This window comes from Ceratina calcarata, unplaced genomic scaffold, assembly GCF_001652005.2.
Source record: "Ceratina calcarata isolate Rehan_Ccalc_2016 unplaced genomic scaffold, ASM165200v1 scaffold568.2, whole genome shotgun sequence".
Classification (NCBI taxonomy): Eukaryota; Metazoa; Arthropoda; class Insecta; order Hymenoptera; family Apidae; genus Ceratina; species Ceratina calcarata.
The window spans coordinates 593,236-605,748 of record NW_017176883.1 but is presented as its reverse complement, the minus strand read 5'-3'; the positions used below and the strand labels follow the sequence as shown (position 1 = coordinate 605,748).

Genomic DNA, 12,513 nt, shown 5'->3' with positions numbered 1-12,513 from the left:
CGAGAAAAACTTGAATAAAAATAATTTAACATAGAAACTGCTTTTGGAATAGAGAAAAGTCCCTCCCTTCCACGACCGACCTAATGCAAACCTATAAGAGGAAGGATAATCGGGTGAGCGGTATCAGTCCTTAGTTGTTCCCGCAACCCGATTGTTTAAACGTTTTATCTGTTTTTCAATTCGTGAGTATTACATATAATTAGTTAACAATGAAAACTCTGACAAGCATGTGTCTGTTCAAAATCGTGTCTCCTGTGAAAGTACTAGTGTACATCTTCCCTTTCCTCTTAATTGGATTATACTTTGGAAATTCTAAACTCTTCCTTAATTTAATATCTTGTCAAATATAATTATTGCATTATAAATATCTGCGTACTGCCTGCGAAAAAAGATATATTCCTACGCGCGATCGCATGTAACCCTGGAATGCACCAATTTCAAAGCAAACGCACTCCGTTCTCTCTCGAGAAATGGTTTTATTCCTATTTGAATAATTCTTTATGTATATCATCGCTCTAATCGCATTCTAGATTCTAGATAAAGCTCTGTTTTATTCTCAATGCCTCGAGTTCTGATCCGATTAAACTGGAATTTGTACCCTTGATACTCCTTGCGATACAATAGGTAAAACAGTTAGCGACACTTTCACTTCGCAATTTTCGAACCTGTTTTAAACATTAAAAAATCCATCTCGTGAAAGTAAAACGACTGCGAAACTGAATTTTGTTACAGGCAAAGGTTCCAAGCTTAATATCTCAAGGATGAGGGGGCTCTTCCTATTATTGTGCGTTTGTCTAGTGCAAAGCGGACTGACAAAGAAGCAGTCTCGCGAGAGTTACGATTACGAGCTATCGCTCGGTGAACCCGGAACCGGTTCCATTCTACTTCCACCTCAACAGAAAGTTCTCCAGCCGGGATACAGCGTGGGCGGCCCCTTGGCGAATATCGCGAAGGGCGCGGCGGAGCAAGCTCACACCCAGTTGAGCAACCAGGAGTCCGCGGCTGGACAGGCGGCGTACGTAGCTAAAAATACTTTGGCTCAGGCTGCCTCGCAATCGGCAGCTACCGCAGCCGCGGCGTTGACCGGAAAGCAGATCGTCGTCCAAGGATTGGAGCAACAGTCTAGAGACGCGCACGTAGCGGTGGACAATGAGGCTCTGCAGCTGCAGCAAGCGGAAAGATCCGCGAATGCGGCCAAGAACGCGGCTAAGCAAGCCATGCACCAGGTGCAGGTGATCACGGCGGCTTTGAACGCTGCGCAAGTTACCGCTGATCGTGCGCAACAAGCTGCGGCCGAAGCTGAAGCCGAATTAGCCGCGCAGACCACGATGGTTGGGCAAGCGAAGGCGAGGGCGGAAACCGTGGACGAGCAGCTGATCTCTGCTCGCATCGATTACGACACCACACAGACGGCCGCAGACAAAGCCGCGATCGCGGCAACCGCGGCACAAAACAATGCTGCGGCCGCGGGTGCCAAAGTGGCTGATACGGCCGGCACTTCCGCGCTCTTGACTCACGAGCCGGCCACCGTGACACCTTTACCGAAACTACCGGAGCAACCTGTTCTCAAGGAGTCCCCGGGCTACGCTCTGCTCTCCGAGGGACCGGCTTACGGAGCCGGTGGCCCGATTTTAGCTGGTCCTGCCGGTCATCAGGAAGCTGCATTAAAATCAGAAGGACTGCGTTATCCTATAGCACCGGAAGAGATAGCCGCGCAGCGGGCGCAAGCGAGTCTTGAAGAAGCAGACGGTCTTCGTTTGTCTGGACTTCTCCAGAAAGCTGGTGATCCTCGTCTTCCTATAACGATCCAAGAAACCGAGCTACGCCTTCCCGCTGGATACTCAGCAGCTGGGCTGAAGTCCGGTACCTTGCGTCTCCCTGCTGCTGCGCTTCGTGCACCGGGATTATCTCTCGAAGTCGGTGCCCCACTTCAATCGCCTTTGTTTACCTTAGCAAATTCTCTGCCTATCGATGGTTACGAGACTAAGGAGTATTAGAGGGTGTCGGAGATACTTTCATCAGAGGGACTTTGTTACCCTCTCTTTCGTTTCGAACGAACCGCATTACATTGGAATCTAATTCGAAATAAACCATGATTTTGTTAAATTTTTATATAAAATACAATTGCAAATACATTTTTCTGTTCTATGCAAATTTAACAAAAATCAATCGCATTTTGACTTGTAACATTTTATTTCTTCCCTATAATTAAATAACCCGTTTCAAAAATTCTTTCTTTATTTATTCCTATTTTATATACATACACACATGTACATAATAATGCGCTAAATAAATGATAATTTAAATAAATTAAAATTGTCTCTTACCGTTATTCAAGAATTTGAATTGCGATCCACTTACGCACTCATGAAGTATACGGAGTTCTAGAAGGATGAATCGAATGCACGAGCCTTGGCACGCTCTCTATCCGGCGCAGCTTCGAATTAAAGCATAAATCGAGTTTCCTATCATAGATTAAAATAGAACGGGGACAATAAGTCAGAGTTCAGGTTCAGAGTCAGAGTCGTTCAAAGTTAGACAGAGTTAGACAGAGTCAGAAGAATTTCGTCACGGTATGAAATCGCGTTGATTAATAAACCTCTTTCCCATCCCGCATTCTGGTCTCCTGTGTTTGTTTAATAGAACAAGTATACCTCATTCCGCGCTAACACCTCGCCCGGGCAAATGGTAATTGGGAACCACCGATAACTTTAAAAAGAAATGACTTCACGAGCGGAGACATGTCATCGCCGAGTTGCAAAGTGCAAACATACATACGTATATCTCCTCGCTTGTGTCGTATTAATATGAATTAGCTATTGGCCAGAATCCTATCACAACTCTGATCCATTAATAACTCGCAACGAATAACTGTACTTCGCGGACAGATCCTGTGCGAATAATTGAGTCCCATGCTTTCCATTATGTTTGACAGAGAACGATGTGTCACGCTCAACGTGCATGCAAATAGTTGTCAAGCTCGAAGTGCATCGTGACGATCATCGCAAAAACAGGCTCGTTAAAGATGAGTTCCGTCTGGAAACGGTTGCAGCGGGTAAATAAAAGGGCTGCCAAGTTTCAATTCACCGTATCATATCACGAACTCACGTTAGAAACCACGACAAAATGGTGAGCTATTTCGTATTTTTATCTTTTAATAATATTTAGAATAGCTGTACGCGATTTTATTCTCGTTCTAACAACATTTGTTTTATCGTAAACGAAGATTGTGCATGATTTATCATAAATTATTTGACATTATGTAAGCAGACGTATAAATCTTGTTTTGCAGGAAGCCAAACAAACTGAGTGTTGTATGGACGAGACGTAGCAGAAGAGTTAGCTCAGAGCCCATGGACTGGGAGCCGAGCTTGAGTGACCCTATGAAAGGTGTCATCAGCTGGCCAGTTCCTGATAATCACACGGTTTCTGTGACTCTGTTCAAAGATCCAAGGACTCATGAATTAGAGGATAAAGATTGGACATTCGTAATCGAAGATGTAAGAAACAATGATTTTATGACAATAGTATCATTGCGTATTACACTTTTTGTGTTTCAGGTTTCTGTTACTGGTAAAAGACGGCATGTAGCTGCCACTAACATAAACATGAAGAAGTACGCAACCCTGGAATCTAGTCAACAGCAACTAAAATTAGACTTGAAGCCGACATCGAAGAAGATCATCAGTGCCACATTGGAATGTACTCTATCCTGTGTCTTCCTAAGGGAGGGCAAGGCGACGTAAGAGAATATTCTTTCCCTATCATTTCACTTGCAATTAATTGATCTCAATACTTATTAGAGTTTTTAATCAGGGATGAAGACATGCAGAGTATGGCCAGCTTAATGTCCGTCAACAACAACAGCGATATCGCGCCGCTGGACGATTTCGATAACGAAGATATCCCAGAGGATGTTGAGGAAGTATCGGGAAAGAATATTGACGAGATCTTGGATATCTCTACTCAACTTGATTTAATGACGAGCAGTCTTACCGAAAGCGAATTACCCAGTACTCCGATAAGCGGTACGAGTTATTAGACTTGTACGAAATAATATTCAGTGTTTTATGATTGTAATCACATTTCACAGTGGCGAGTTTATCAAAAGACGATGCCACACCCGTGAACGACAGCGATCACATGCACGGCGTTTGTATAACAGGTATCAACGATTCCTTCAAAGAGAAATCATCCTTAAAGGATAACATCGTTGTTGAGAACAAGTGAGTTGAGATCGATCATACGTCCGAACTTGGTTTGAACGTTTTATTTTTCAGTAAAAACATAGAACACAGTACGATGCTGAGACTACCGTTGCAACCATTGGAGCTGAAGAAGAACGATGCCAATATTCCCAAGTTAAAGGAGATCACGCCAGGTCAAGATCTGCTGGAGTGGTGCAAGGAAGTAACGAAGGATTACCCTGGCGTGAAAGTTACCAATCTCACGACGTCTTGGCGAAATGGAATGGCGTTCTGTTCTATCATACATCATTTCCGGCCGGATCTGATGTAAGTGAAAATTTCATTTTGATGATTGTAATTATACTGAACGAAGTGAATGTTCACAGAGACATAGATGCACTGTTACCGCACGACGTGAAGGGTAACTGTAAAAAAGCGTTCGACGCCGGAGAAGCTCTCGGCATACCGAGAGTCATAGAACCGGCGGACATGGATATACTGACAGTACCTGATAAGTTAGCTGTGATGACTTACTTGTATCAACTGAGGGCGCATTTCACTGGCCACGAGTTAGAGGTAACAAATATATCTAAAGCATTATCGATTTCATGTTAATCGAGCTTGTATCTTCAGGTGCATCAAATAGGCAAAACAGCGGATGAGTCATCGTACATGATCGGTAGATTTAATACGGACAATAATTCGGACGTGAGTGTCCAACTGTTCGGTCAAGAGATAATTAATTTGCGTAAGAAAGATCAAACGGAGCTTAAGAACAATAAAACCGACAATAGGCGGTACGTTTGTCATATATCCTTGATAAAAAACAGTAACGAAGGTACAAGTTTATTTTCTTCTATTCCAGATCGAATCCCTTCGACAATAAAAAGGAGGACGTTAACATCGAGTCCCTAAAGAACAAATTACATTTGAGTTTGAATACAGAGAATCAGGATTACGATCAATGCAATAAGGATAAATCACCGTCGAGTGTAAAAGACGTGAAAGATATTATATTAGCTGGTTCGAAGAGTATTTTAGAGAAAGTGTTGTCGCCGACGAAAGAGAAATACGCGTTTAGAGAGAAGGTACGCAATTAAGTTCGTTAATATCGTTTAATTGAAATCTATCGTCGCGATCTAGTGGGATGAACAAGCTATAAAACAGTTCAGAAACTGAATTATTGTTGTCATTGTAACGATTGAAATTTACCACAGAGTAAATCTCCACCGAGAGTATCGCAAGCAAATCAGCGTCCCATATTAATGACTCGTCGACAATTAACAGATCCCTTCGGATCTGACGAGGAAGAGGAAAATATTCAAGTGATCGATGAGAAATGGTCTCAATCGATTGCGATTAACAATTCAGAAACTTCGATTAATAACGTCAGTATATTTGCATTGCCCAAACTTTTCACTTCTTGATTTGTTTATTGTGTGGCCAAAACGAGAGAGGGATAGTAGAGAAGAAATTTTTTTAAAACTAGAACTAACTCGTTTCAAAGGATGCATGATATTTTTGCTTTTTTCCTATTTTGCCAAAATGATGGAATGCGGTAGCTGCCTGTTGCTTTATTCTCCTAAGTTAGGGCACGTCGTACCAAGTGAATGATGTCATTATTTGTATCAGTCTAAAGTACCATGGTGCAACGTTTTTGCAGGATTCGGGTAGCGAAAGGGGTATTCGTACTGAGTGCCGTAACGTATTGTCGCCGCAGGAAGAAAAACGATCTCAACACGTAATTACCTTCTTCAGATTCTTCATAATTTTCGCCTGATTATGTTACGCAACTAATTTATCACTTTTTCTTTTGTTTCCCCTGTAAATGTATTAGCCGTTAGTCAGTCGGCATGACGAATTAAGAAAACGCGCCAGACAGCTATTAGAACAAGCTCGGAATCAGAGAAAATCAACGGGACTTGTTTCCATCGCTGCTTATTCTCTCGAGGTTTTTTTTCTTTCTGCATTTATTTATTATTTTCGTTCATTGTTTATGCATATTATTACGTTTGCTCATTTTATCATCGCGCTTTTTAACGCACTCCTAATCGAGAAACTCTTCATACGTAATTTGTAATATAGGCCCAGAACGACGATGAAAGACAGCAACAATTGCGTGAAAGAGCGAGACGTTTGATAGCAGAAGTGAAGATGGGCGTTACGTCGAATCAGAGTAACGACGACAATAGCAGTGATAGACGATCGTTAGACGATCAGAATAACAGTCCGAGGCGAAGCATGACGCCTTCCACTCCGGGTGATAGATTTAGTACAAAGGTGAAGAATTTAGATTGTTTTAGAAAAAGATGATATCTGTGAGAATTCCATGAAATATTTCAGTCGGAGTACAACGGGAATACATTAGGAACTCCGAACGTAGCAGACACGGAGAAGAAAACTGGTTCTCCTCTGTTCTCATTCTCTAAGATAATCGAAAGAATCTCACCAGATAAAGCTAGTCCTGATGGAACTTCGTACACGCTCAGAGGAGTACGTTTCAATCCAAGTCTACAAACATTGTGCAAATTCGATTCGATTACCTTGTACCTTTTACAGCTAGGAAAAGATATGTCGTCGTACATTCAAAACGAATTGGAAGCATTGGAAAGAGAGCAAACCCAGATCGATATTCAAGCCGGCAAACTCGAGAAGCAATTGCGAGCCGCAATGGAAAGTGATAACGAAGACGAAACGGAAAGGCTGATGTCTCTTTGGTTTACGCTTGTTAATAAAAAGAACGCGTTACTTAGAAGACAGATGCAGTTGAACATATTGTAAGTGATCGCGCCTGTAGATTTTGAACTCGGTTTAAGCGACGTTGTTCGGTCCTTTCAGGGAGAAAGAAGACGACTTGGAACGACGGTTCGAGCTGTTGAACCAGGAACTGAGAAGCATATTGGCGGTGGAGGATTGGAGGAAGACTGCGGAGCAAAAGATGCGGGAGAATTTACTTTTAGAGGAACTGGTATCTATCGTGAACAAAAGAGATGAGCTGGTTCATCACCTTGATACGCAAGAAAGAGCGTAAGTATACGATGTTAATTTTTTAAACACCGGAACATATGATTTCTATTATATATTATGACACAGGATTGAGGATGACGACGAGATAGAGCGCAACTTATCTAGAACAGGTTTAGCTCAGCGAAATAAAAATTGCTCAGTGCAATGAAAGCATCCTACTTTGCTGTTGCCGATCGAACGAGACGAAAGGCAAGTGTCAAGTGTAAAAAAAATATATTTACTGTTTAATTACGAATTGTGAAATAATTACAGACAAAATTCGTTTTGCCAAAGAAAATATGTTGACGAAAGGTAAAAGGTAAAAGGATCGCTATGTCCTACGCGAGATACTGACACGTAGAAATTTATTTTTTACTATAAATCATGTAAGAATTGTACAATCAACGTTTCATATTTACGAGACATGGATTTATTGTTAAATGTGGATGGAATGCTGCTTCTTTCAGTAAAGTTCAAAATGAACATCGATCCCTCAAAGGGATGCGTATAAGAAAAACGAACAAAGCCTGTTACAGACTTGTAAAAAGAAGTATATTAAGTATATTGATTATAAATATATTAAAAAAAGAAAATCGACTGCAGTTACACGCTCGCTCATAATTGTAATATTGTAGTAAAGAAAAATTGTCCCGAGAACTTCTTCTCTTAAAGATGATGTGTATGAATCTGGCTGTAAATTGTGAGGAAACACGAAAACGCTATGTCCGCTATGATGTGTAATATTGCAATTCGGCAATATTAGAAATACTTTGTTCAGATTATTATAGATTACAATTACGTTGTGCCATATAATTAATTGTTTCGTAAGCTTCATCGTTCATTCATCTGTAAAAGATGACTCGAGGTGGGAATGCGAATAAATGATACTAATTTAATATTTAATAACACTCGTTAATGCAATAGGTGCGTATATATACATATGTATACGCAGGATATGTATATACATATATCGTGTTGAGTGTAACTGCCATAATCAATCGAAATTAGTGTACGTATAGCACGCGTATGAACTGCGCGAACGTCATCGCTTCACGTTCGGCAGAATTAGAATTGAAATATTTCTCGCAAAATCTTACTTTTCATGCGAAGCGTGATGCATCCACATCGGTACTTAGAAATATTTCTATAAGGATGCTTGAAACTATTACGGAGTTACTATGACACGAGATTACTTTAAAAGGGAAACCTATCCAACGGTGGAACTCGGTTATTAAAACGAAGTTCTAGCGCTATGCAAATTTTTTTTGATACTCGGATCGTCTTGAAGAGTGCAATATACACATGCGTGCGTGCATGCATGTATGTATCTTTTTTAAGGAATCGTGTTTTCGAGCTATCATGTACAGTTACTATAATAGATTTATATATGTAGATAGTATAATGTAATGTATCAAAAAATTGAAAAAGATCTCGCATATTTCACTGTACCCATATCAATATACATACATATGAGTAATGCAATAAATGAAGCTCGCGTATTTATAACAAGACTCATCCTTCAGACAATATCGTCAGTGCAATCGCTTCGCTTATACTTTCATTCAAGATAAGATATTTATCTTCTAAAGATATTCGTTACCGTTTAATTAATTAATTGCTGTCCTTCCAAAATTTTAAGTTTCACACTTTTCCGCCTGTACTGTATGACGTAAATCAATTTTCTCGATCAAAATACTTTACGCATGAGCCCTCTGTTATAGGTATGGGCGCTGTCGCACCGATAGATTCGAGTACACACACACACATACCTCGATAGAAAATATAAACATAGCGTAGATAACATTTCAATTTCGAAATGGCGGGAACAAATATAAAACATTATTCATTAGATTTTCTTTCTTACAACGCGAATAAATTATCCTATCGTATCGCGTTTTGTTCGGTTTACGTTCAAGTCATGATTATTAAATAAAAAACAAGTTAACATCAAGTTTGGAACAGCTCGACTCGGGAACGTGAGTGATCGCGAAAAAGGCTTCGCGAATCGAACTCTTTCGTCGAACTTTCCATACTCGGAGATCTCTATAAGGCGAAATCTTCTTAACTCTAAAGATTTTATTCTTCTCTTTGCTTTTCGACATTATTGAGGCTGAGGATTCGACTGTACTTGATACAGTGCTGTGCCACTCGTTTTGATTAAAGATGGAGGAAGCTGGTAACGATAAGTTTCTGTCAAGAAGGCGTTCTGCAGCTCTAAAGGCTTTCAAAGTCAAAGATGAACGAGTAGCAACTTTTAAGAAGGTACGTACGTAAATGCCTTTCGTTTAATCGTCCTGCTGGACAGTAACTTTTGTCTAGAACTCGCATCCATCTCCCGGCGTTACGTCCGATGCATCGTAGACAGCTATAAGGCTGTTACATTTTTATGTTTTTCAGGTAGCAGCGATTTTACAAAAATCTGAGATAGACAGAACGGCTGAAGAAACGGGAATACTAGTATCTTGTAGCGACGTAGTAAAAGAGGTTAATTTAAGGTATAGCCATTTTGGAAATCATTGATTCTCCCTACATTTATGAACATACCAAACCAATTTTTTGTTGATATCATAATACGAAATGTTGACATAACATAGAAGTATTTCTAGTAGTTTCAAAAGGAAATTTAGAATTTTGAAAATGTAGTTTCATCGCGAATCTATTCTTAATTAATCGATTTGATATAATGTTAATGCTATAGGCAAGAGAAAAGGCACAGGGTAAAGGCAAGATTGGAAGAAGTAGAAGATGCACCAGAGATTTTAGAAGAAAAATGTATCAGATTGGCTGCGGCAATCAGCAGAGCGACATCATTAGCTGTTTACACTGGAGCTGGCATTAGTACAGCTGCTTCTATTCCTGATTACAGAGGGACAAACGGTGTTTGGACTCGCTTACAACAAGGAAAAGATATTGGGTAATGTTAAAATAAGTATTCTAAACACAATATGTCATGATACATATTTTTGGCGTATAGATATTTATAGTAGTTTATTAATTATTACAGGAACCATGATCTGAGCCAAGCAGAACCGACGTTAACACATATGGCTCTTTACGCTTTGTACAAGGCAAGGGTTTTAAAGCACGTAGTTTCTCAAAATTGCGACGGACTTCATTTACGTAGTGGAATACCTCGTACGCTATTATCCGAAGTTCATGGCAATATGCATGTAGAAGTTTGTAGAACGTGCAAACCCCACAAAGAGTATTGGAGATTGTTCGACGTCACCGAGAAGACTGCTCGATATTCTCACGGCACCGGGAGACAGTGCCACAGGTGTGACTCTACTTTACAAGATTCGATAGTCCATTTCGGTGAAAGAGGGAATCTCCCGTGGCCGATCAATTGGAACGGTGCGACGAAAGCGGCGAAGCAAGCAGACGTTATTTTATGTTTGGGTTCTAGTTTAAAAGTGCTCAAGAAATACCCGTGGTTATGGCAAATGGACAGGCCGGTTCACAAACGTCCGTCGTTGTACATTGTTAATTTGCAATGGACTCCAAAGGATGAGAACGCGGTTTTAAAAATAAACGGGAAATGTGACGAAGTTATGAAGCGAGTTATGACTCATCTAGGAATAGAAATACCGCAATATAATCGTGCTAAGGACCCTATCTTCTTCCATGCTATCCGGCTCATGAATAGTGAACAACACACGAAGAGTCAACCGTGTTTGGAGGAGCCGCCCGAGGTTGTTTCTCAGAGAGAACTAATCGAGATCAGCAATAATTTTCACGAACAAGTTTCATCGGAAGCCAACGAGAAAGATTGTGTTCCACCCATAGAAGTGATCGAACCATTGGCTGCTTACTCGGCACCGTTCTTTACAGCATTACCATTTCTTTCAATGGGCTTGCCATTTCCACCCATGTACATGTGTCCTCAACTAACGCCACTCTTTTATTACCCATTCATGCAAGTAGCAAATTTGACCTCAGAAACGCCAAAACCTAAGCCAGCTTGTACCTTTTGTATGGAGAACGAAGGCTCGCTCACTTGTCTCTATTATGAACAGGATATAGACAATTCCACCTTATTAGGATCCGAAACTGAACAGATAAAGGACACGAACGCGTTGGTAATACACACAGATCCTCCGTTGACTCGGAAAAATCCTGGGTGGTTTGGTAAAGGATATCGGAAAGGAATGAAGAAGAGGCGGTAGCATTTACTTGTTTCAAACAAGGAGAACGATCTTCCTTTTCTCGGTTACACCGTGAACATATAGCATATGGTATATGATAATGTGCGTAAGTGTTCGACGCCTCCATATTATGGAAACTGTATACAGAACTCGTAAATGTGTAGCAACTTACTTCCAGTATCCAAACTATTAGCCATTAAATTAAAGTATTTAAAGTTGAAAAGTATAATCTAAGCATTATATTCATCCTGTTTGATAGTTGCGTAGTTATTTATGCAATTTGTTTCTCACAGTTCCGAACAAAACGTATTAATAGATCTATTTAAATATCCGTGCGAGTCAAATTGTTGATTTCTCGATTTTTATCGTTAATAATGTATTTGTAAGATATGTTTGACCCGATCTTTTTACTAATGTATAGTTCAATTATGTTGTGATTTTTAGTTATAAGACTTTTACAATGTTAAACATGTTACATGGAAAGTTCACAGTAACCAAAGTGATAATTCTCATTTCGTTACTATCGTCATCATCATCGCCAATTGGTATTTTATATTTGTACAGTTGAGTGTATCGTAATTTAAAAACGAAGTTCACAGTATTTCCGTAACAATTCTTGCATTGTTTTATCATTTTATTAATCATTCCAATTTTAGGAATTAGATATTGGAGGAAAATTAATTCTATGCATATTAAAGGACTGTTTGTAATAAATACTAAACTACGATAGATGTTTCTTTGTATCAGTCAATAATGGAATAAACAAAACATTTTATATAAAATACGTGAATCTTAAAAATGTGCAATATGTATGAACAATCTTTGTGGTGATCGGTTGTTTTATATATATTTAAGCAAATATCCTGTCTTAAAATAATAGAATCGAATATCGAGACTACCCATCGCCCTTTACTTAATTCCATGTTAAACGCGTTCCAATCAGATTTATTAACATCCTTCTTTCGAACTAAACCAGTAACATTAGGAATGAGAAAACGGTAAAGAGAGGCTCGCGACCCTTATACTCCGGTGACAAAAAAGAAAAAAACAATGGGATGTTAAGCCTCTCGTATAGTCTACAGTCTGTTGTCATGGCAACCCCATACAGCGTCACCCTATTACCACCAGCTTCGACAATGCTTATTGCGAAGCCTAACGTAGTATATTGCCAATAC

At 39.8% G+C, this 12,513-nt stretch overlaps 3 protein-coding genes across 5 annotated transcripts; all 3 read left to right on the top strand.

Annotated features, from left to right (window-relative positions):
• Window positions 1-80: 80 nt before the first annotated feature.
• On the top strand, window positions 81-2,169 carry LOC108629345 (cilia- and flagella-associated protein 91-like). Its single transcript, XM_018031953.2, has 2 exons — window positions 81-182; window positions 733-2,169. The coding sequence occupies exon 2, from the start codon at window positions 762-764 to the stop codon at window positions 1,995-1,997; it is 1,236 nt and encodes a 411-aa protein (XP_017887442.1). The 5' UTR covers window positions 81-182; window positions 733-761; the 3' UTR covers window positions 1,998-2,169.
• A 299-nt stretch (window positions 2,170-2,468) lies between these two features.
• Window positions 2,469-8,679, top strand: Ehbp1 (Eps15 homology domain containing protein-binding protein 1). Of its 3 annotated transcripts, XM_018032014.2 has the most exons (19): window positions 2,469-2,573; window positions 2,936-3,129; window positions 3,293-3,500; window positions 3,561-3,742; window positions 3,817-4,028; window positions 4,094-4,226; window positions 4,281-4,514; window positions 4,574-4,763; window positions 4,821-4,984; window positions 5,053-5,275; window positions 5,405-5,575; window positions 5,851-5,928; window positions 6,025-6,138; window positions 6,273-6,467; window positions 6,531-6,680; window positions 6,747-6,964; window positions 7,026-7,214; window positions 7,281-7,403; window positions 7,467-8,679. In XM_018032014.2, exons 2-18 carry the CDS (start codon window positions 3,026-3,028, stop codon window positions 7,360-7,362), a joined length of 2,847 nt encoding a protein of 948 aa, XP_017887503.1. In that variant the 5' UTR covers window positions 2,469-2,573; window positions 2,936-3,025; the 3' UTR covers window positions 7,363-7,403; window positions 7,467-8,679. The 3 variants fall into 3 exon arrangements, with proteins under 3 accessions (XP_017887503.1, XP_017887505.1, XP_017887504.1); XM_018032016.2 differs by lacking the exon at window positions 5,405-5,575; XM_018032015.2 differs by lacking the exon at window positions 6,025-6,138.
• A 117-nt stretch (window positions 8,680-8,796) lies between these two features.
• Sirt7 (sirtuin 7) lies at window positions 8,797-12,236 on the top strand. Its single transcript, XM_018032017.2, has 4 exons — window positions 8,797-9,455; window positions 9,591-9,688; window positions 9,892-10,107; window positions 10,198-12,236. The coding sequence occupies exons 1-4, from the start codon at window positions 9,357-9,359 to the stop codon at window positions 11,357-11,359; spliced, it is 1,575 nt and encodes a 524-aa protein (XP_017887506.1). The 5' UTR covers window positions 8,797-9,356; the 3' UTR covers window positions 11,360-12,236.
• Window positions 12,237-12,513: the final 277 nt, after the last annotated feature.

What these genes read in the sequence shown, in the direction of transcription:
- LOC108629345 (XM_018031953.2), top strand. Translation starts at nt 762, where the DNA reads ATGAGGGGGCTCTTCCTATTATTGTGCGTTTGTCTAGTGCAAAGCGGA.
- Ehbp1 (XM_018032014.2), top strand. Translation starts at nt 3,026, where the DNA reads ATGAGTTCCGTCTGGAAACGGTTGCAGCGGGTAAATAAAAGGGCTGCC. An exon ending in GGACATTCGTAATCGAAGAT is followed by an intron (nt 3,501 to 3,560) that starts GTAAGAAACAAT and finishes TTTGTGTTTCAG; the next exon opens with GTTTCTGTTACTGGTAAAAG. An exon ending in CATTTCCGGCCGGATCTGAT is followed by an intron (nt 4,515 to 4,573) that starts GTAAGTGAAAAT and finishes GAATGTTCACAG; the next exon opens with AGACATAGATGCACTGTTAC.
- Sirt7 (XM_018032017.2), top strand. Translation starts at nt 9,357, where the DNA reads ATGGAGGAAGCTGGTAACGATAAGTTTCTGTCAAGAAGGCGTTCTGCA. An exon ending in GTAAAAGAGGTTAATTTAAG is followed by an intron (nt 9,689 to 9,891) that starts GTATAGCCATTT and finishes TTAATGCTATAG; the next exon opens with GCAAGAGAAAAGGCACAGGG. An exon ending in CAACAAGGAAAAGATATTGG is followed by an intron (nt 10,108 to 10,197) that starts GTAATGTTAAAA and finishes TAATTATTACAG; the next exon opens with GAACCATGATCTGAGCCAAG.